The 21,890-nt window shown below is 33.6% G+C and overlaps 1 protein-coding gene across 3 annotated transcripts in view; it reads right to left on the bottom strand.

Annotated features, from left to right (window-relative positions):
• Nucleotides 1–17,159: 17,159 nt before the first annotated feature.
• CSMD3 (CUB and Sushi multiple domains 3) overlaps nucleotides 17,160–21,890 on the bottom strand; it is a 1,073,312-nt gene continuing 1,068,581 nt past the window's right edge. For all 3 annotated transcript variants that reach the window (XM_036263876.1, XM_036263875.1, XM_036263874.1), the window contains 2 exons: nucleotides 21,230–21,365; nucleotides 17,160–17,319 (listed from right to left, as the gene is read on the bottom strand). In XM_036263876.1, the coding sequence (XP_036119769.1) occupies nucleotides 17,160–17,319; nucleotides 21,230–21,365 (296 nt within the window). The remainder of the gene's footprint in view (nucleotides 17,320–21,229; nucleotides 21,366–21,890) is intronic.

Below are 21,890 nucleotides of genomic sequence, written 5' to 3' on the forward strand. Positions count from 1 at the left end.
AGATGTGTTCAAGCTGAAACTTAGAGTATAAGAATTAGATGAGCGAGGCTTTGGAGTGAGGAGTGGAGAAAGAGAGTGTGCTCAGAGGGTTAGGAGAAGTGTGGTTTTAAGCTTATCATGCTTCAGGCAAATGCACCTTAAAATGTTGCCAGGGATAAACAGGAGTCAAGTCATGAGGGAAGGAAACATTTTATCCTGAAAACAGTAAGAAGTGGGAGTGATTTAATCAGCATCTTAGAAAGATCAATATATCCAGTTTAGAGAATAAACTGGAAGCAGACACAAGACAAAGCAGAGAGAACTAGGAAGCTCTTGCAATCATACTATTCAGAGAAGACAGTGGTTTACACTAACGCCATGGTATTCGAGGGTTTTATAATTGAACCAAGCAAATATGAGAAACTGTAAAAAGTTACAAAGTTCTGCTAAAGCCTTTCACTCTGCTTACAGATTCCCAGCATACAAAAGACTGACTTAGCACATGTATTTAATGATTGTGATCTAGTAGGCAAAATAATTTTCTTCTCAAACAACCCACTCTTATTCTATTTAAAACAATAAACATTTTCTTAACAAAAAATACTCAGTTTGGAATTAGCTTTCCATCCACCTTTACTTGGCAGCATAGTGTGAGCAGAAGAAAATGATTCTGCTCTATTTACATGACTATTTTTTACTTTTCAAGAAACAAAGTTAGTACATGTTCCATGTGCATATGGCCTATAAATTCTCATGGTGAGCTGTGTAGACAGGCAGCTCTCCACAGGAACTAAGGGCAATTTGGCTCATTGGATCTTTATTAAATATATTAGAGACAGTTAGGGCAGCCACTGGGACCTTCTAAGCTTCATTAGATCAGAACAAACTTTTAAACATGTGAGTGTATTAAAGACTTGGGCTGTTTTTCCAAAATTCGAATTTCTCTAATCTTATTACTCTCAAAGATAGTAAGACCATCAGAGTTTCAATTTTCACATTAAAACAACTTTACATTCTGATATGTTATTGACTATAGCATTCAATTCCAAATCTAGAGACACTTTTCTTTTCAAAGCTCTTTGGAAATCCTATACTCCGAAATGCCTACTTAAATGTGACTAGGACCAGGACCTACTTAATCAGAATATCTGGCTGAGTTTTATACATTTCAAATAAGGTCTCAGGAGAGTCTGATGGCAATACAAAGTGAGAGCCCAGCATCACAATGTAGGTTCTAGATAGAACTCCCACTAATTTTGTCAGCGAATCCGTATCAATAATTTGACATGTTGTAATAATACCTATTTATGTAGTAAAGGGCAATTAAATAATTCTGATAGTTAACTGTTAAGAAAGTATTATTCTTCCATTAAGAGAATCATCCAACTTGGTAGTAAGCAGTCAGTTCACCTACCTTCTCTGCATTGCTCTGCGATTCCTTTCAAACACCCGAGTCATCGCATTGGCGTGATTACTTCCCTCCACCAGCACGTTTGCCCAAATGACCAGCGGCAAAATCTCTAGTAAATTGCCTGCCACCTTGTTCCTGGGACAATCGATACCCCATATACCACTAGGAATGTAAATGAAAATTAAATAACAACAATAATTAGCATTTCATTGGGCCAGTCATTAGTACATTACAGGCATTAATGTATTTAAACCATCTAGTGGTCCAAAGAGCCAGGCACACCTTCTATAAATGATGAAAGTTGAATTTTTTTTTTCTTTATTGATTTTAGAGAGAGAGGAAGGGAGAGAGAGAGATAGAAACATCGAAAAGAGAGAACATTGATTAGCTGCCTCCTGCATGCCCCGCACTGAGGATTTGATCCATAATCTGGACATGTGCCCTGACTTGGAATCCAACTGATGACCTCTTGGTGCATGGGTTGATGCTCAACCAGTGAGTCACACCGGCCAGGCTGATTAAGTTCTTAAAACACGCATTCCAATCAAGTCAAAGTTACCATACTTTGAACTATTATACATATTTTCAAAGGAAAAATTTTAAAGAAATGATTTTATTCATTAATTTGCTTTTGTTCACAAATTAATAGACTAGTAATGGATGAAAATTCAATTGAACTCCATTTAAAACTAAACAATTTACATTAGTTTTCTATTTTCTATTTGATTTGTTTCATTTTTCTTCCACATTGATCATTATTTCTCTTTCATTTGACATATTTCCTCTTTCCTCTTACAAAGTATTTTTTAATGAGTATAGTCTCATCTGCCATTTCCTAACTGCATTTTTATGTCTATTCTTAGAGATTCATAAACAACAATCTAAGTTTTCTGTCCTCAAATGTTAAGTTCATAGCTAGAATTAATTGATAATCAAACAATTGTGCAATATTTATTGAGTAGCTACTCCATGCTTTACATTATGCTGAGATTTCCAGGAAATGTGTGTGTGTGTGTATGTGTGTGTGTGTGTGTGTGTGTGTGTGTGAGAGAGAGAGAGTATTTGAGGGCTTTTTAAATCTATATGTGCAAACAAGGCTAACTGAAAACAGATTTTGTAAGCTTGTTGATGATTGGTTCATCATATTGTAGATACCCATATTTTTAGGATATAAGTTGTCAATCAACTTTAAGAACTTACCTGGTAAAAAGTAGAGCAATATTTTAAAATAAGTCTGCTTATTAGTGAAGGTATTTTACCCTGGTAAGAGAATCTACCAGACAGGAAAACAAACAAACAAACAAACAAAAACTGATTAAGTGTCCTTAACTTTCTCCACTGAATTTAAAATTTGCTTCTTAGAATTCTCCAGCTTTGATTCTAGTTTTCACAAACGTTCAGTCTCTAGGGCTTTAGTTGCATAGGGTTTCTCATGTTCTGTTTCAAAACATGGTCTTTCTTTCCTTGAGGATAGTTGAAATGGGTTGTCATTAAAATAACAAAAACAAAACCTCAAAAATAAAAATCAAATGTTAAAAAAATACTAAGGGAAAATAAAAACAAAGAATAAAAAGTGCAAATGCAAAACTGTGTGAAATCATTTCAGACTAGCAATTGCTCATAAAGAGAAGCTGTCTGTAGTGTTCTGTCTTAACCATCTTCTTTCCTTATTCTTGCAGAAAACCCCACCCAACCTTTAGCTCCTATAATTTTGTACATAATTGTAGGAGCTAAATATATCTATTCCAAATAAAAATGTTCTCCCAATTTATCTGCTTTAGGATGATCCATATTTCTAACTACTTATTTAAGATATGATTGAATCCCAGAGACTAAATGTATTTACAACTGGGCTTAAGATTTTCTCTCTTAGGTTGATCAATTTGTGTTATTTTTCTTGCACTTTATTTTGGCCAGTGTTCCCATTCTCTATCCACACTCTCCAAGCCAAAAGAATTAGACTTTTCCATCAATCCACTGTCATTCTCTGTCTCCCAGCGCATTTGGCCTGTGCCACAGTTTTCCAAGTCCGTCTCCTTGGTGTCACACACTGCACTTCCTCTCCCAGCCTCTAGAACTGCTGTGCATCACGTTCCTGACAGGCCTCAATAGAATACAGCCTTGTCTCTCCACCCAGACTTCTTACTCTAAACTCGTCCCCTATCATTATTTTTTCTTGCTTCCAGCGTGATATATTTTTTCCCTAAAGAAAAGTTTAATACTGTCTGTAAGTCTAAAATCTTGATTGAATTCCAATTTAATACAGAGAAGAGTTGATTTTCTATAAGCATTGCATAAGGATTGTCTTGATCTTCTACCTCTAATGTTCCTAGTTTTTTTTTCCCCTCTAATGTTCTTAGTTTTTTTTTTTCCCTTCAAATGTACCTTAGGCTTCAGATTTTCTAAACAACTGTGTTTATTCTAGCAGAACTGTGTCTCTCTATATTATGTCCATCTGTGGCTATTCAGCCTGAATCTTCCCTTTACCACCCTCTCCATAACAAGTTATCTACCTTTTGGACTCTTACTCATCCTTCAAAAATCAACTAAAAAGTATTTTATTTTAAAATGTTTTTATTGATTTTTTAGAGAGAGAGGAGAGGAGAGACAGAAACATCAATGTGAGAGAGAAACATTGATCAGCTGCCTCCTGCATGCCCCCTACTGGGGATCAAGCCCACAACCTGGGCGTGTGCCCTGACCGGGAATCGAACCGGGACCTCTCAGTCCATGGGACAACAGGCAAGCCCCTGAGCCACACTGGCTGGACCAAAGTATTTTATTTTAAAATCAGCCTCATCCAACAAGGTTAATCATTTCTTCCTCTTTGTTTTATTAGTATTAGGGACAGACTTTATTATATCATGTATCACAAGACAACAATTGTGATTTGAAACCTTATTATGGCTGCTTTGTAGAAAACAATTTAGAAAAATTAAGAGTGCACTTACAGGCTACTGTACTGGGTAGCTCAAGAAAAGGATAATGTTACTTTGGTCTAAAATATTGGCAATGGGATGGGAGAAGAAGGAATAAATCCAAGAACTGTTTAGTAGGTAAAACTGACATGACATTCTCAGAGGCTGATCTCTGGGACACGAAGGTGAAAGAATTTTTGGGGGTGACACCTACACTGATGGTGTAACATAATAGCTGGTGTGCACATTGTGGAGATAGATGCCACAACATTTGGAAACTGTCTAGTTTTGATATGCTGAGTTTTAGTGAAAGCAAATAATTGAAAGTTTAAAAAAATTTTTTTTTAAGTAGGAAAAACGTTGTTCCCTCAGGAATACTAATAATGTAAATAAAAACCTACTTAAATCCCCTACAGATAATCACATACTTATTACCTAGAAACTCCCATCACTGGACAAATATTTATTTGCAACCACATTTTGAATAGTCATCTAGTTTTTACATTATAAAATGAATACTACATATGGTATGATTAATCTTTCCTAAATATTTGTGTAAGATTTATAAAGCCATAGCTATAGTTTATCAAAAATCTATAATTGTAAATTTTAATAAATGTAGTAAGCAAAAATCTGTACAGAGAGATAACAAATAATCCCCTGTGACAATAATCTTTCTATTAAAACATTTCAATTGTTAGCATAGCTGAAATATCCTACAACTGAATCTATATATTTCCGCAATTAAAGCTAAAGAAAGACATTTTCTGTATCTAAATTCTGGTACAACTCATATTACCATTGAGTCCAAAGCAGAGTACATCTGAGAGAGAGAAAACCTAAAAACAGCCCCTGGCATCCAGGAGCTGGCCCGGTGGAATCAGACAGGATTTGGGGTGACAGCAGTAATCCTGGACAACTTCCCAGGCCATCAATGTTATATGGCTACAATGGATCAGAACAAATATAAGACCACTCTGGAATCAAGACAAAACATAAAAATTATTCAAGCCACAAAAATCACCAAATATACCTTTTTCTGACCAATAGGAGTGACTGTTACTTCTTTACCAGTTATGGCTAAACTCCATTTTAATGTGTCCTCCTCAAGATTTATTAAAATGCTCAATCATAGAATTACCCCTGCTTCCAATGCATTGAAAAAACCCACCTCTGTAAACACTCACCAAAATCATCAAATACAAGTCCAAATCCTTCAATGGCTAGTCTCACACTCTCTTACTGAGATACACTGTGGTTCCCCCTGGTAGCATTTTCTTGAACATAATCTGAGACAAGTAATAAAACAGACATTTTCAAGCATGTGATTCCAGGCAGTCTTCTCCCAAAGAAAATTGATACTAACACATTTATTTATTTATTTTAATCCTCACCTGAGGATCTTTTTTCATTGACTTCTTTAGATAGAGTGGGAGGAAGGGAGAGAGAGAAACATTGATGGGAGAGAGACACATCGATTGGTTGCCTCCCTCACAACCCGCGATCAGAGTCGGGTATTGAACCTGCAACTGAGGTACGAGCCCTCTCTCGACCGGGAATTGAACGCTTTGGTCCACAGCCTATGATCTAACTGCTGAGCCAAACCAGCCAGGGTGACATTAGCACTTTTAAAATAAAGTAAATGTAAAACAGTTGTGTTATATCACATGGGAAAAACATAATCGATACTAAAGCTCTTTTCACTACAAAGAAAGAAAATAATTATTACATAATCTTATTTCATTAAAGAGTTGATATTGATTAGTTACTAACACACTTTCTAAAATAATGAAATTGATTAAATAAAGGCAGGTACCTGGAGAGCACTGTGAGGTACTGAAGTCAAAGTCCCTGTTATCTTTGTTAGGAAATTTCCAAAAACTTCTGTTTTGAAGTTGATGAATAATCAATTTCATCTGGTTGTCCCAAACTATGTCTAGAAATCTCTAATCTTCTCACATCAAAACCTTTGCATATAATTTTTTAAAAAAAATCTTCACCTGAGAATATGTTTTTCTTATTGATTTTTAGAGAGAGAAGAAGGGGGAGAGAGAGAAACATTGATGTGAGAGAGAAATATCAGTCAGTTGCCTCCTGTAAGCGTACGATGTGGGATTGAACCCACAACCTTTTTGCTGTACCAGATGATGTACCAGCCAACTGAGCCACCCAGCCAGGACAAACTTTATATAGGATTTTAATTAAATAATTATTCTTTTAACTGATTAAATCTTAGTAAAAATTATTTTTGAATAAGCCAATTAAAAAACAAACATTTGAATTCTTGTGCAATTTATTTAAATAATAAATTTAATGACATTTTTTTTACTACATATTATTTTTACCACAAAATGCTTTCAAGAAAGATCCTTCTTAAAATTTATAGTGCCTTAACCCAAAGCAAAATTATTTCATAGACTCAGAAGAATTTTATGCTAGTTACTATACATATTACTAAAGAAATTTAAATACCTTTATTACATAATTGCAACAAAAGTATTAAATACAATATATTTTATAGACAATGCTTAATATACATATACCTAACATCTTCCCAGGTAAATAATGGATGTCAAGCCCAGGCCAGTTTGGTTCAGCGGTTGGAGCATCGGCCTGTAGTCCCAAGAGACCCGGGTTCGGTTCCCGCTAAGGGCACGTACCTCGGTTGCAGTTTGTCCCCGGCCCTGGTTGGTCGTGCGGGTGGCAGCCACTCGATGTGTCCCTTTCGCATCGATGTTTCTCTCTCTCTCTCGTCCTCTCCCTCCCTCCCACTCTATCTGAACAAAAAAAAAATGGAAAAATGTCCTCGGGTGAGGATAAAAAAAAATAATAATAATGGATGTCAAAAAATATTTATTTATTTTTTCACTTCAATTGCAGCCTCACTCAATGGAGTGAGCTAAAAAGATAAGATGTGACCTTGGAAGGGTTCACATAATTTATACAGGGTCAGACATTTAATCACATAAGTACATTAATATAGTAGCTATAATTAACACAGATAAGAATTATAAGAGTATAAAGAAACAAACCCACTCTGCTTGGAAGATTTTGAAAGTTACTGAGGATAGGGGATAAAGAGAATAAAATAATTGAAAAAATGTAAATATATATATATTCCTGTGCAGACTTTTTAATGTAGATTTCTTTGCCAAAAAAATGCACTTAGAGTAAAAATATAATTTGTTTATTGTTCTCTGAAAGGTTTACTGGTTATTTGTTGATATTTTAGTATATTTCACACAAATATTCTGATAATACTATTATTTTCCCTCATCCAGTCACTTTTGTATACTACAATAATTAGGGTGGTAAAATCTTTTTGCTGTGACTAAAACACTGGTAAACAGAAGTTGTAAATAAATGTTCTTTGAGTTACAAGGTGTTGTTGCCTGCCTAGAACTTTCAGGTATTAAATAAGATATATCAATCAAGGTAAATAATTTGGTTGAAATATTTTTTGGTTATGTTTTAAAATAGTCTATGCTAATTAGATTTAACATAGAAGCTAATCTCTAAATAAAGTATAACCCCAACTATTTATATGCTTATTATGTATCTTCCAACACACAAAGGTCATAACAAATGTTATATATTGCCAGAAATATTTCATTTATGTTCTCATTTTCAATATTCAGTGCATAGTGACATGTTAAATGTTCTGAGAATTTCTAGGGAATACCTGTTCCATTAAAATTTTTCTAAACTATTTTTTATCATGGGATCTCTATTTTCAAAAACCATCTATTGAGCATTTTGATGGATACAAGTATCTGTGAAACATAATGTAGGAAATTTGATAGATACTGGGCAATACAGTGAATGTGATTTGTTGAATACAGAGGAAGCAGTATTTATGAAACATTGTGCATTGAGATAGTATTAGAAAGTAGTCACATTCAAGGCTATAGGAAAACAGTGTGTCATTCATGACTAGTGGGAGCATAAAATGTCACAAATCTATTTTATAGTCCTTTCAGAATTTCAAATGTGTCATACTTTGACCCAGCAATTTTAGTCCTAGAAGTTAACCCATAGATCTATTGACATGTGTACAAAATAACAAAAGTGCAGTTATTTATTGCAATATTATTTTTAATAACGTGAGACTAGAATGTCTATATAAATGTCCATTGATAGGACCTGTGTATAAAAATTGTGAGATATATATATATATATATATATATATATATATATATATATATACAGTAGAATGAGAAAGTTTTGTGTCTTGATAAAAATCATCAAAATATATCAAATTGAAAAAGGAGGTGCAGAGAAGTATGTATAGTACTTTGCCATTAGGTTAGAAATAAGAAAGGGCCCTGGCTGGTTTGGCTCAGCAGTTAGAGCATCGGCCTACAAACCATAGGGTTGCAGGTTCTATTCCCAGTCAAGAGCACATACCTGGTTTGCAAGTTCAATCCACAGTTAGGGTCGTGAGGGAGGCAACCAATCGCTGTGTCTCTCTCACATTGATGTTTCTCTATCTCCCCCCCACACTCCCGCTCCCTTCCACTCTATCTGAAAAATCAATGGAAAAATACCCTCAGTGAGAATTAACAAAATAAATAAATAAATGCATAAGAAAGGGATTATTGATTTCTTTATACATAAAGTGATTTCTGCAAGGGTAAAGAACAAATTAATAGGAATAAATTTCATAGGACTAATGAGTATGAGGACGGGGATAAGAGGAGGACTTTTGCTTTACATCATCTTATTCTTTCTAATGATCGAAACATATTAATGCATTAAAAATGGAGAAACAAATAATTACAATCAGTTCTGCCCTAAAGTGAAGTATGTGCTACTAAAAATCACCATGGTAGGCAAAATCATGCAATAAAAAGCCACAAGACTTTTGAGAAAAAATAGGGTTAGGGGCATAACACCCAAGAATTTTGTCAGTAGCTTGTGAAGAAAATAACCCATAGAAATCTAATAAAAGTGATAGTACAGTTATGCACATATTAAGTGGTCCAAAATGTGCAGGTACTACAATAAATATTGCACATCATCTTATAAAAGACCAGATGTGTGTTTTGGGACATGAATATCAAAAGGATCGTAGCTTGTGATTTATCGAACGGCGGAGGAAGGAGGGTTATCTGAAATCTGTGGACAGTTGTAACATCAGATGTCGCTGGTGTTGGCCCGTGTGTGCGATATACTCCCACGCAGCTCAGTTCAGCGGGTGCAGTTGTCTGTGCTCACAGTTGTCTGTGGTTGGGGGAGTCATGAACAATCAAGTGCAAAATTCTCCTACACTCAAATTGTTTCCTAAATATCAATCATGTTGGAATGGATTCACATTTCCAAAACAAATGTTACAGAACTATGAAATTTGCATTTAAAAACTTTTTACATATTTAACTTATTTTATGAACAAATTTTACTTTGTTGACTCTTAAAGCCACTGATGTCAAGTAATGTTAACTTTTCACACTTTATAAATTGCATATAACTTTTACTTTCATTCTCTGTATACTCTTTTCTATATACTTTAATACATCTCTGTCATCAGCATAATGTCAATCATACCCTGAGATATGGAAGTGAAATGTAATTTTAAACAATAAGTCATCACTAAAATAATGCATCGGAATCTTTATTTGTGAAAAATTGAGGCTTGCTTTCCCAAATCAATTGCTGCTAAAGTTTGCCATTAAATGCACCATGGGGTGAGTGGGGGTGTAGGGACTTATGAAGTCCTGAAATTTCCTTTTAAATAAAGAAACCACTTATTAAATTACTGAGTAAATAACATGGTTTCTGGTTTTTTATGGTGCTTTGGAATATTTTAAAGTGTCATTTAGTAATGATGCACTTATGGCACATTTCAAGGTAAAGTACTCTAAATACATCTTAGTAACAGAAAATGCAACGTAAAAAGCAAAAGGCTTATACGATTGAGACTCTAGAGTATAGGAAATGCAATGTAAAAAGCAAAAGGCTTATACGATTTGAAGAGACTCTAGAGTATAGGAAATGCAATGTTAAAAAATATTAGGTTGGATAGTGTAATTGCTTCAAGTAAAAAGAGATTCATTAACTCCATGGGCTCAAAGGAATAATCATAAAAAGCCAACTTCTGGTCAGGTATTTTTTTTTTATGGTTTTTAACATTTAAAAAATGTTATACAGGCAAAACATTTACTGTTGTAGTTATTTGGATAGGTGTTTATTTTGTAAACTACATAGAATATACATAAAGATGTGGATTCAGCTTATATTCCATACTGTAGATACATTTTTCCAGAAGTTTAGTTTTCGTGAGAAAAAAATTACCTGTTTGTCCAATAATATTCTGGGCAATTTTGATGCACTGCAAACAGCTAAAGGAAAGTGAAAATATACATATATTTAATAAAAAACATTTATTAGTCAATAGATTTATTAATTTTTTACTTTAACTCATTTGAACAATTTCTGTGTATATACATTATTCCTCTTAATTCTTAGGGGTGTGTGTGTGTGTGTGTGTGCGCTTAATTTTCATATTGACACAGCTGATGTGAGTCTCCTAAACTTAGTCTTTTCATTTATTGCCTCTAGAACTAGATATTTGTCTAAGCAAAGTTATCATCAAAGTAAAAGCTACCTTAAAAATTTCCAAGTATTTTTTCATTTTAAACTATAATTTTTATAATGAAATGAATATGTATGCACTCTGTAAAAACATAAAACAAGAAAACTGTAATTATTTACACATACTGCTGATAATCATACCTACTATGTATATTTTATTTCTTTGCTTCAAGACATTTGTGTTTGCATATGTATGTATTTGAAAACAAAGGAGAGAAAAAGAAACAGTCATTTTTGTTTTGAACACTGAAGTCTCCATATCATTAAACTTTGAACATCATTTTAAATAGTTATAAATATACGGCCATTTCTAATACAATCCCGGATCAGTGAGCATTTATATTGCTGACACATTGGTAACTGGTGATATTTTTTTCATCATATACAACGAAAGCATAATTCGCACAGCCGGAGTGCTCAGTTGGTTGAATGTCATCCCATGTACCAAAAGGTTGGTGGTTTGATTCCCAGCCAGGGCATATGCCTGGGTTGTGGGTTTGATCCCCAGTTGGGTACCAATCAATTGATGTTTCTCTCTTACATCGTTGTGTTTCTCTCCCTCCCTCTCCTTTCCTCTCTCTAAGCATCTCCTTAGGTGAGGATTAAAATAAATAAATAAATAAATAAATAAATAAATAAATAAATAAATAAATAAAGCAAGCAAGCAAGCAAGCAAGCAAGCAAGCATGATTAGAAAAGCCATGTCAAATCCCCTTCTTTGTTTATTTCTTTGGATAACCTATTGAGTAGATTTACTAGGCAAAAAAGCATACTGATTTCACTTGCCCAGAAGATAGTATATCTTTAAATACACATCTGACTATTGTTTTGTTTTGTCTAATTGATTTCTATTGAAAGTTTTGGTGCTTTTTTTTCTGAAAATAAATGGCAAATAATATTTTACAGCTAAAGCTTCAACTAATAGATTCCTAAGAAAATATATACAAATACAATAAAAAGTAAAGGTAAAACATACATTCCTCAATGAAACTGTGAAGAGCCTGTGACCATTATGTCAAGAAATGTCTAAGTTCACCATGTAATTAAATTGATCTAAATGCAATTTAAAAATAAAATCCATTTAAATTTAGAATATTCTGAAGAATATGTATTGATGCCCTACAATCTAAATTACTTCTTTACCCCTTAATCATTAGACTAAAAGAAAAAGTTAGCATCTTATTCAACAGACTAAAATTTTAAAATGATCTCACTTGTAATTTCATAAAAGTTCATTTTAATTAGTAGATAGTAGTACATGAAAGCATACATAGACATACAATAGATAACAGAATGAATGTGTGGCATCTTCTAGATATACTTGAATATTTTTTTAGCTTGATGAGACTAGGTTACTTGAGGATAAGATCCATATATTTCTTATATTTTTATTCATCCAATATTCACGGTACCTCATATATAATAGCATATACATGTTCAATGTTAAGAAATATTAGTTTCATTAACAAATTAATAGATTAGTGTCATTATACTATTTATACTCACTCCTTCACATTGGGGATTTCTTCTTAGACTTAATGCTGTTACTTGGTAGTCAAAGTCTACATTCAGGGCTATCACTGTATTTTCATTGCCAATAGCACAAGAGAGTAAATAATGTTTTCTTTCCTAAATTCAAGTCTCTGAAGCAAGGTTCTTCTTAACCTGGTGTGCAGATAGAATTCGGAGTTTGTGAACTTGGCTGGGAAAAAATTATACTTTTATCTTCACTACCTGTCTAATTAAAATACAGTATTTCCTTTAGTAAAAAATTGAGCAAAAATAACCTCTGCTTTTATCAGCAATACAAAACACAGACATAACATGTCAAGTGTTATGACTATCTCAAAATGTTGCTTATCATACTTTCAAAGTTACAGAAAGTATTAGCTCCACTGCCTATTTAATGCATCAAAAGAATAAACATTCTGTATTAATATATATTTTATATATTTATATATACTAGTATATGCTAAAATATTTTAAAAGATATTTTTGTAACTATTTTATTATGATTAATTTATTTTGTATTTCATTTTATGCATTTAAAAATATCATAGTTAAAAGAGTGCCATACTGTCAGGAACGTCTTGTTTAAAAATAAAATTAGGAATGTATGCTCTATTGACTTGTGCTATAATAACTGTGTACATTTTTTTATTGGGATTACAATGCTATCATGTGATATTCTCTAGGTAACATATTTCATTCTAACAAGTTCCTTCAGGAGATGCAAAAATCTTAACTCAAGGGTGTGAGAAAGATACTTGTTGAGAAAGAAAGCCTTTTGGTCTGTTTTAATTCAGACCATGTAGATGGTTTTATATTTTTCTCTACATCTATATATCTCATCGGCTCTGCCAAAGCACACAGGTGCACCCCTAGTTTCATAGCTATGCTTACAGTTACAAGCAAGTTTGGATTTTTAAGAGAGTTTAGACACAGATTTCTTATGTTGTATTTTGCAATATGATTTATAGCTATGAATTTGAATGTATGGAATACACTTATTATTAAAATTATTACACATGGGAACTTATTAAAAGTTGGGAAAGTATCGGGCAGGTGCTCACTCTGTCTATTGCTTTGCATACTAAAGGATGAAATCCGGTGTCCTGTGGCCATTTCTACTCCCCAGTAGCTTTTAAATCTCCTCTTAAATTACTTTAGAATACCAAGCTCATGCAAGTGATGACAGAAAAATATTTCTCAGATTTTTAAGACATGTATATCTTCTGAGATCAATATTCCCTCTCCTCCAAAGTCATCCTAAAAAACAAAAAAAGCAGTAAATCAATATTTCTTTAGCTAAATTTCAAACAACCAATTCTAAATTATTTCTTAGACACATAAGCTTCTGTAATTCTATACGAGATTTTTTTTTTACCTTACTTTATGCTTATTTTAAGTTTATAGATATTGGCAGGTTAATACTTTGATACTCAATGCATTCTTATTCTCTTTAAGAGAGAATCACCTAGTTATTTTTATTGACTCTTTCAGCCAATGTGTTGTTCCCTTTTTTCTCCTCACTTGTAAGTGAAAAGAACAGGTAAAATAAATCTGACCCTTTGGTCTATTTCCACAGTTACTATCAGGCTCCAGTATCAGACGATCCTGGGGGAACCTATGGCTTTAATGGTCTTACATATAAGGGAATTAGAAAGACTCTTTAAAACCGCTTCCTTAAGGATACATTTATTGAATCATCATGTTTTACACTTTAAAGCATCTTATAATTTTGTTAATTATACTTCAATAAAGCTGGGAATAATTAAAAATAAAATTACTTCTACTAACCTTATTCCTAACCTTGAGAGCATTAAGTATAAAGAGCATAGAAAAAGATAAGCGATAATAAAAGGTTAAAAAAAAAACCCATGTAAAACGAAGAAAGAATATTAATAAAAGCATCAGAAGAGAGAACAAAAGGTAGAAAAGAAAAAAGGAAGAAAAAAAGAAAAAACAGAGAGGAATGAAAATAAGAACAAAGGCCCTAGCTAGGTGGCTTAGTTGGTTGGGACCTAGTCCTATGCACCAAAAGGCTACTGGTTTGATTCCTGATCAGGGCACATACCTAGATTGTAGGTTCCATCCCTGGGGTGCATATAAGAGGAAATCGATTCATTTTTCCCTCTCACATGGATCTCTCTCTCTCTCTCTTTCTCCTTCCTCTCTAAAATCAATAAAAACATATGCTCAGGTGAAAAAAATAAGAACAAAGAACAACAGGGAAAATACAGAAGATATAAAATGAGTGAAAGGTGGAAGTAATATAATTAACAAAATAAAGTAAGAAAAAAAGTATTTCTAAAATGAAAATGTAATTAATAACCAGAGATAGATTTTAAAGGCTGGAGTCTGAGGTTTTGAAATACAAAGACAAGGTTATATTTTGTGGAAAAAAAAAAAAAAAAAGAGTTCTACAATAAAACTGAACTTAAATAACTTGTGATTTGCACTTTATAGAAACTTGATAACTTTCTTGAGGGTGAAACTTTACATGTTCTCTCCTGACAAGATAGATTTGTTTTTGAGAATCAGTTTAATGCAGCCATTCAAAGGTTACTGTGTTCATATTTATGAAGCATACTAAACATAAATATCTCTAAGAAAATATACTACAGAAATATTAGAAGTCATCAGGAATACCTAAATTCAGATGGTATTATTAAAATGTTTACATTCAAGAACAATTCAAAGATGAGGTTCTTATGATACTATTATTTTAACTGGGAATCTATTCTTTTCTAAGAGTGTCACAGTTGGGGAACAACAGAATATAAAGAAGAAAAACACCTATATTTCATTGCTGTGTTGCTAAGTATATATAATATGCAGTTTTGAACCTTAAAACATCAAATAAATATGAATTGTTCCTTCCTCTTACTCACCAGTACACTGTCGGACAATTTTTTAAAAGAAGACACATTTTACAAAAGCAATTATCCATTTTTATTTTGTTTACATTGCACTGAAAATTTACATCATACTTTTACAAAGTTTTTTTTTTTCATAAAAATATACTTCTTTACAAAAGTGTATGCATTAATATAAGAGGAGTAGCCAGTTGCAGAAGAAACATTGTTTAAACAAGATCTTAAATGTATTAACCTTAACATTAATGAATGAATCATTGTTATTGCAGTCATTTGAATAAACAAGAATAAATAAATGATGGCATAAAATTTAAAACGGCATCCTGTCAGTAGAGTACAATGTTGAGAAAATTGTATGAATTTCCAAAACAAAGTATCTCAAAGTGGTTTACAAGAAATTCACTAAATGTTGTAGAGATAGATCCAAGCAGCGCTCCGGGGTGCAGTGATTTCTCTTAGGCACTCTGTCTCATGATACAAAAAGTCAAGACCGTTTACAGAGTTATCCATATTTGAAAGGGACAACAACAAAGTTCACACTGGGCACGTGATTTATTCGATGGAGTAAAACATGCTATAAAAGGAAGACAATGACTGATTAAATCAAGATGCTGGCATTCCTGTGATACAGTTGCCGATGAGCCACCAATAATTTGCAAATGCATGTCATAATTTAACAATGAAACAAACCTGTCATAGTTGAACCTACTTCTTAAAAATAAGAGTATAAAAAATTTAAATATATGAAAATTTGGTAAATCCACCACTTTAGGGAGAAAAATTATATTGGTGATTTGAAAGAGTAGAATTTTTTTTTTTTTTTTTTTGTCATTATGTTTAGGGGCTGGTCCAAATTATATGTCTAACTTATTGTTACTTAAAAGTTTCAAACAATGTTAAATTAATATAAAAAGTCCATGGGGGAGACCAGTATAAGTATTATAAACTAATTACAATAGATTAATAGATTTTATTTGGTCTTTCAAACACATTGGCAAGTTTGGTAAAGGAAGGTAAATTTGGTGTCTCAGATAACTGCAAAATCATCATTATTATAGATACTTTTTTGCCAGCTACAGTGGTTTTGGGTGACCACAGTGACTGGAGCAAGGAGTTCAACACCACCTCCATGGCTCACGGAATACTACTGGTCACAACATCGTGGGGGACATCAGTAGGACAGCAGGATGACCTTGCCATTTGCAGAAACTATGCCAACCCATCTAAAAAGAGTAGCAACAGAATCCTGGAGAATGAAAACTAGGAAGAGTCAAAATCAGAGTGGGCAGTCTTATCTCTTCTGTAGCATAAATTCACTCGCAAACATTTCAGGGCTTGACTCAAATCTCAAATAACCACGGAAAGAAGGAAAATGATGACTCAATGAACAAGAACAAATAGCCAACGGAGTACTGTGAAATACAGATTTATGGGTGTGATGTAGCACATGACGGTTAAAGAGAAGTCAGCATTCTACTGACTCTTGTAAGTATAGCTCTTATTGTCTACCCTATATCTTTTTTTTTTTTTTAAACCCAGTCCCTCTAATATAGTTTATAAAGCACAGAAATACTGATATGGATGCTCCTCCAATATATGCAAATAAGTTTATGTTTTAGAATAATCTCCTTTTTTAAAAAAGCAAATAAACTGTGAGTAAGCACTCTCAGAGTGCAGCGGATTTCTGTAAAACTCTCCATGGGAAACATGAAGAAGAATTATGGTCCAGTTTATGAAAAAACACTCTTCTCTATCATTCCTCAGGAAAAGGTGACCCAGCAAGTCCTGAAAAGTGTGCTTTAATTTTTTTAGCAGTGAACTGATGTGCACTGCTGTGTGTGTCGACCTTCAGGCTTGTGAAGAAGGCAGACGGCTGCCTCGTTATACCATTGTGCAGACTGTGTTCAAGTTGGGATCGAATCGGACCGCCTTCCCTTCCACCGTCTTCGCGTTGGTGTCATACATGGGGTTCTCAAAGGCTGCTTGGCCATTGTTATTTTCATGAACTGAACATCCTGTGTACTGTGTTTTTGGTGCAGTCCTGTTGACGAGAATATTGATTAGCTATACTTTCTTCTAGAAACAGCAGCGTGGGGGCTCAAACACAGTGTTCTTGAGTTATCATTGTTAGTGGATACTGCAGCTTAAAAGTATCTACTGACAAATCATACACTCAATACATCAAATTTGAATAATTTACCTGTCACTTTTGAATCCTGGGTGGCTTTATTTACATATAATACATATTTATATACAGCACCAATATGAGAAATACAAGTATAAATAAATGACATATTATGGCTATTATCATAAATTTTCTTATGAAATATTAAATTATCATTATGAATTAGCATGTATAATGTAAATACATTGTGATGATGATGAATTTAAATCTTACTATCATTTATTCATTTATCAAACATTTACTGAGCATTTGCTATGTGCCAGGTATGAGCCTAGGCATCAAAACATATATGTATTTAAAGCATAATCATTACTCTCATGGAGTTCATACTGTAGTGATAGAAAAAAACAATTGAAAATGCATAAAATAAAATAATAGCTAATCAAAATTATTTAAACAAAAAGGAAAATGGTTGCTATGATAGGAAGTAACTGGGAGCCACTTTACAGAAATAGGAAAAGCAAGTTTGAGGAGGTAAAATTTAATCTGAGACTTGAAAGACAAGAGCAAGCTGGTTCTGCATTAATCAGAAGGGAATTCTAGGAACAGTAGACAAGGCTGAGGCTTAATTTGAGAAGGTAATTGGAGTATCTCTAAGACAGAAATGTACAATTTGTTTAAAAATTATACACATGAGGGCATGTAAATTCAAAATCTCAAAGAAGCCCTGGCCAGTTTGGCTCAGCAGTTAGAGTGTTGACCTGCAGACCAAAGGGTCTCAGTTTCCATTCCCAGTCAAGGGCACATGCCTGGGTTGCTGGTTCCATCTCTGGCCCCAGTTGGGGGTCTTGCAGGAGGCAACAATCAGTGTGTCTCTCTCTCTCCCTCCCCTCTTTCCACTCTCTAAAATTATACCTGGGTAAAAAAAAATTTTTTTTTAAAATCTCAAAGAAGTAATCACTGTATACTCAAGTCATGAAAATGGCTTCCAAAGAGTTACTGATAACTGAACATTTGCCTTTAGTGGAAAAAAACACACAGAAAAAAAAAACAACACATGGAGTTGAGGCTGACTGGTGTAAATTGCTGTTTTGCATCCCTGCTTCTTCTTCTTTTATTTTTTAAAATTTTTCGCCTTTGACTAAGGCCTATTTCTAGTTTCTCTTTCCTACATGCCACTGCGTAATTTGCTGCCATTTGCAATGGGACAGAGGAGACTTGCCCCTGCTTGTTTCTGAGACCTAATTCCTAAAAAAGATATATATTAACACAGATGGTTTCTTCCATTCCTTTGTTTACCCCAAGCACCACAAATTTCAACTATATTATTTTTTGTTCTATCCCTAATGCATTTTATGAACCTTTTCTATACTTAAAAATTCTTAGGTAATTTGCTAGACAAAAGTTTTTTAAAAACAAAGAGTTATCTTAAGTTTCTTTCAGATGCATCACCTATATAGTTATATTACTTACAACCTACTCTTCCTAGGTGCATAATTCTAATAAGTCATTCACGTCTCTCTTTTCCCAAACTAGAGTCACAATAAAAAACAAAAACAAAACAGAAACAACATAATTTCCTTCCAAATAAGAATCATAAAGATGTGAAGGAATTTCCTTTTGCTGATATTGAGCAACGCCTTTAAGAAAAATAGTATCACCAAGCTTCACAAAAGAAAAGTTTTTGCCATCAACAAAAGTCGACTTGAAGTGAATCAAAGTTCTAAATATAGGAGGTAACTCTATAAAACTCTTAGGAGAAAACACAGGTAAATCCTCATGACCTAAATTTCTCAGTGGTTTCTTAGATATGACATTAAAAAAACAAGTAACAAAAGAAAAAATGGATAAATTAGATCTCATCAAAATGAAAAATTTGTACATCAAAAGACCCCAGGGAGAGAGTGGAAATACACCCTGGTCAGTTGGCTTGGTTGGGCATCGTCTCATGTACCAAAAAGGCACCAGTTCCGTTCTCAGCCCGGGTACACGCCTGGATTGCATAGAGGGTGTGCAGGTGGTGGGTGATTGATGCTTCACTCTTATATCAATGTTTTCTCTTCCCCTTTTCCTCTAAAAATCAGTTTTAAAAAAAATCTTAAAAAAAAGAGAAAGTAGAAATACAACCCACAGAAAGGAAGACATATTTGCAAACCATATATCTGATAGCAGTCTAATAATTAGAATATATAAAAAATTCTAACACTCAACAATCCAAGATAAACAATTCAAGTAAGAAAAATGAACAAAGCACTTGAATACATTTTTCTCCAAGAAAATAGACACATGGTCAAAAGCACCTGAAAAAATGCTCAGTGTCATTAGTAATTATGGTAGTACAAATCAAACCATAATACAGTATCACTCCACATACACTAAGATGGCTATAACGTAAAAAAAAAAAGAAGAAGAAAACAGAAAATAACAAGTTTTGGCAAGGATATGCAGAATTAAAATAGGTATCCAAACTAAAACCTATACTCAGATGTGTATAGCAACGCTATTCACAGTAGCCAAATGCTGGGAACCATCCAAATGTCCATCAATTGATGAATGGGAATATTCAAACAGAACCTATTTAAGATACAATGAAATATTATCCAGTCATATAAAGGAATGAAGTACTGATGCACATTATTACATGAATGATACTTCAAAACATTGTTAAGTTTAAGAAGCCAGATACAAAATATCATATATTGTATGGTTCCAATGATATGAGCTACCCGGAACAGGCGAATCAGTCCAGACTGAGCGCAGATTAGTTGCCTGGGGTGGGGTGGCAGAATGAAGAGGGACTGTGATAGGTGCAGTTTCATTCTGGGGTGATGAGCATGCTGTGGAACTGGCAGTCATGGTTCCGGAACAGTACATGTCTGAGGTGAAACTGGATTATACACCTAGGATAGTTTTAATGGTTTTCTGTGGTGGTATCTTACCAGGATAATAAAAAACACTGCCATAGCTTGCTTTATAAATACATTCAGTAACGATTTTATCATCAATAAAGCCTGATATTGACAAGGCCTAAACAGCTGCTAATACACAATTATTACAAATTTATGTAATATTAAATGTCATTGTTAGGTTATACAGAGACTGATATTTATAATAAAAACATCAGTTTGGGGGGAAATGCATTTAGGTAACCTTCATTTAATTATCTGGTTACTTACGTATTTTTTTCTAGATAAGGGATGGCCTAAATAGTGGAGAATTGCATCGTAATGCCTCTCACCAGGATGTTGTAATGGACATAGTGAACAAGGACCAATAATAATATGTATAATCCTGTACTAGACATGTCACAGATATAACATATTAATTGCATAATCTTCTTAAAGCTAAAGAAGGCACTCAAGAAGATTATAGGATTCTGCCAACTGCCTACCTAGGTAAAATTGGTTAGAATTGCATGTGAATGAAAGGATTTGGACACAAGTTTCTTCTTATTTCTCTAAATAAATCTGGCAGCAGGTATCACCTCTTTAATTTAAACCTTAACCTAGATTTTATATCTCTAAAGTCTCATTATGGCTAATTTAAAACTAACTTATACAATTAGTTATGTACTAGGAAATTGATAGGCAAAAGAAGACGGGATTAAGTTAAATGTCAATTTAACCAAGCAATCTTTGTTGTGTGCCTGTAGGGTCGGTGAAGAGGCGGGCAGGGAAAACACGGTTTTCAACAACCATGGCGATATTTGGTACACAGATACTGCAACAACCCCGAAAAAAGATGGAAATCAGAATTTCAAGTAGAGTGAAAAAACAACACGAATATAGATTTGGAAAATATTTGTAATTAAAATCAACAAACTTACCTTTGTTTATAAAGATAAAATCCAAATCCTGCAAATATTAGTGCAAAAAAAGGCACAAGAATCGCAATGGCCACAGAACTACTATTTGTACCATGAGGTTGATTTGAAGAATTTAAACCCTCTGACATATTCAGTCCTATAAAATAAAAAATGAATTATAAATACATAATCGACTCAATTTATCCCTATTGATCTTTATTTTCTAAATCAATTAATTTCTTCCTTTCTTTGACATGTAAGCAGTCTAAACAAATAATTCATGAAACTCCTTCAACTCATTCCCACACAATTTTGCACGATGTCTACTGTGCATAAGATGTTTTCTAATGAAAGGATACAGAATAAAAAACTAAGCAAAGTCTCTGAACTGAAGAGTGTATACAACTGTGAGAAAAACACAGACACCAGTAAGCGGATACATTGGGCATGAATTCTTGATCGATGTTCTTTATGAAGGAAAGGAGTAGGTCCATCTGGTGGTATGTACGGATGTTTTCTGCACGATATACAATATGATTTGTCTTCGAGAAATGAGTAGAACAATGAATGGAGGGGGAAGCAGGACCATCATAAACCTAGAATGGGAAGGTCGGTGACATATTCATGGGATGTGACAAGCATTAGCCATGTATGGAAATGACTGTGGTAGAACTCGGAGGCT

This window comes from Molossus molossus, unplaced genomic scaffold (assembly GCF_014108415.1).
Source record: "Molossus molossus isolate mMolMol1 unplaced genomic scaffold, mMolMol1.p scaffold_m16_p_16, whole genome shotgun sequence".
In the NCBI taxonomy this organism is placed as follows: domain Eukaryota; kingdom Metazoa; phylum Chordata; class Mammalia; order Chiroptera; family Molossidae; genus Molossus; species Molossus molossus.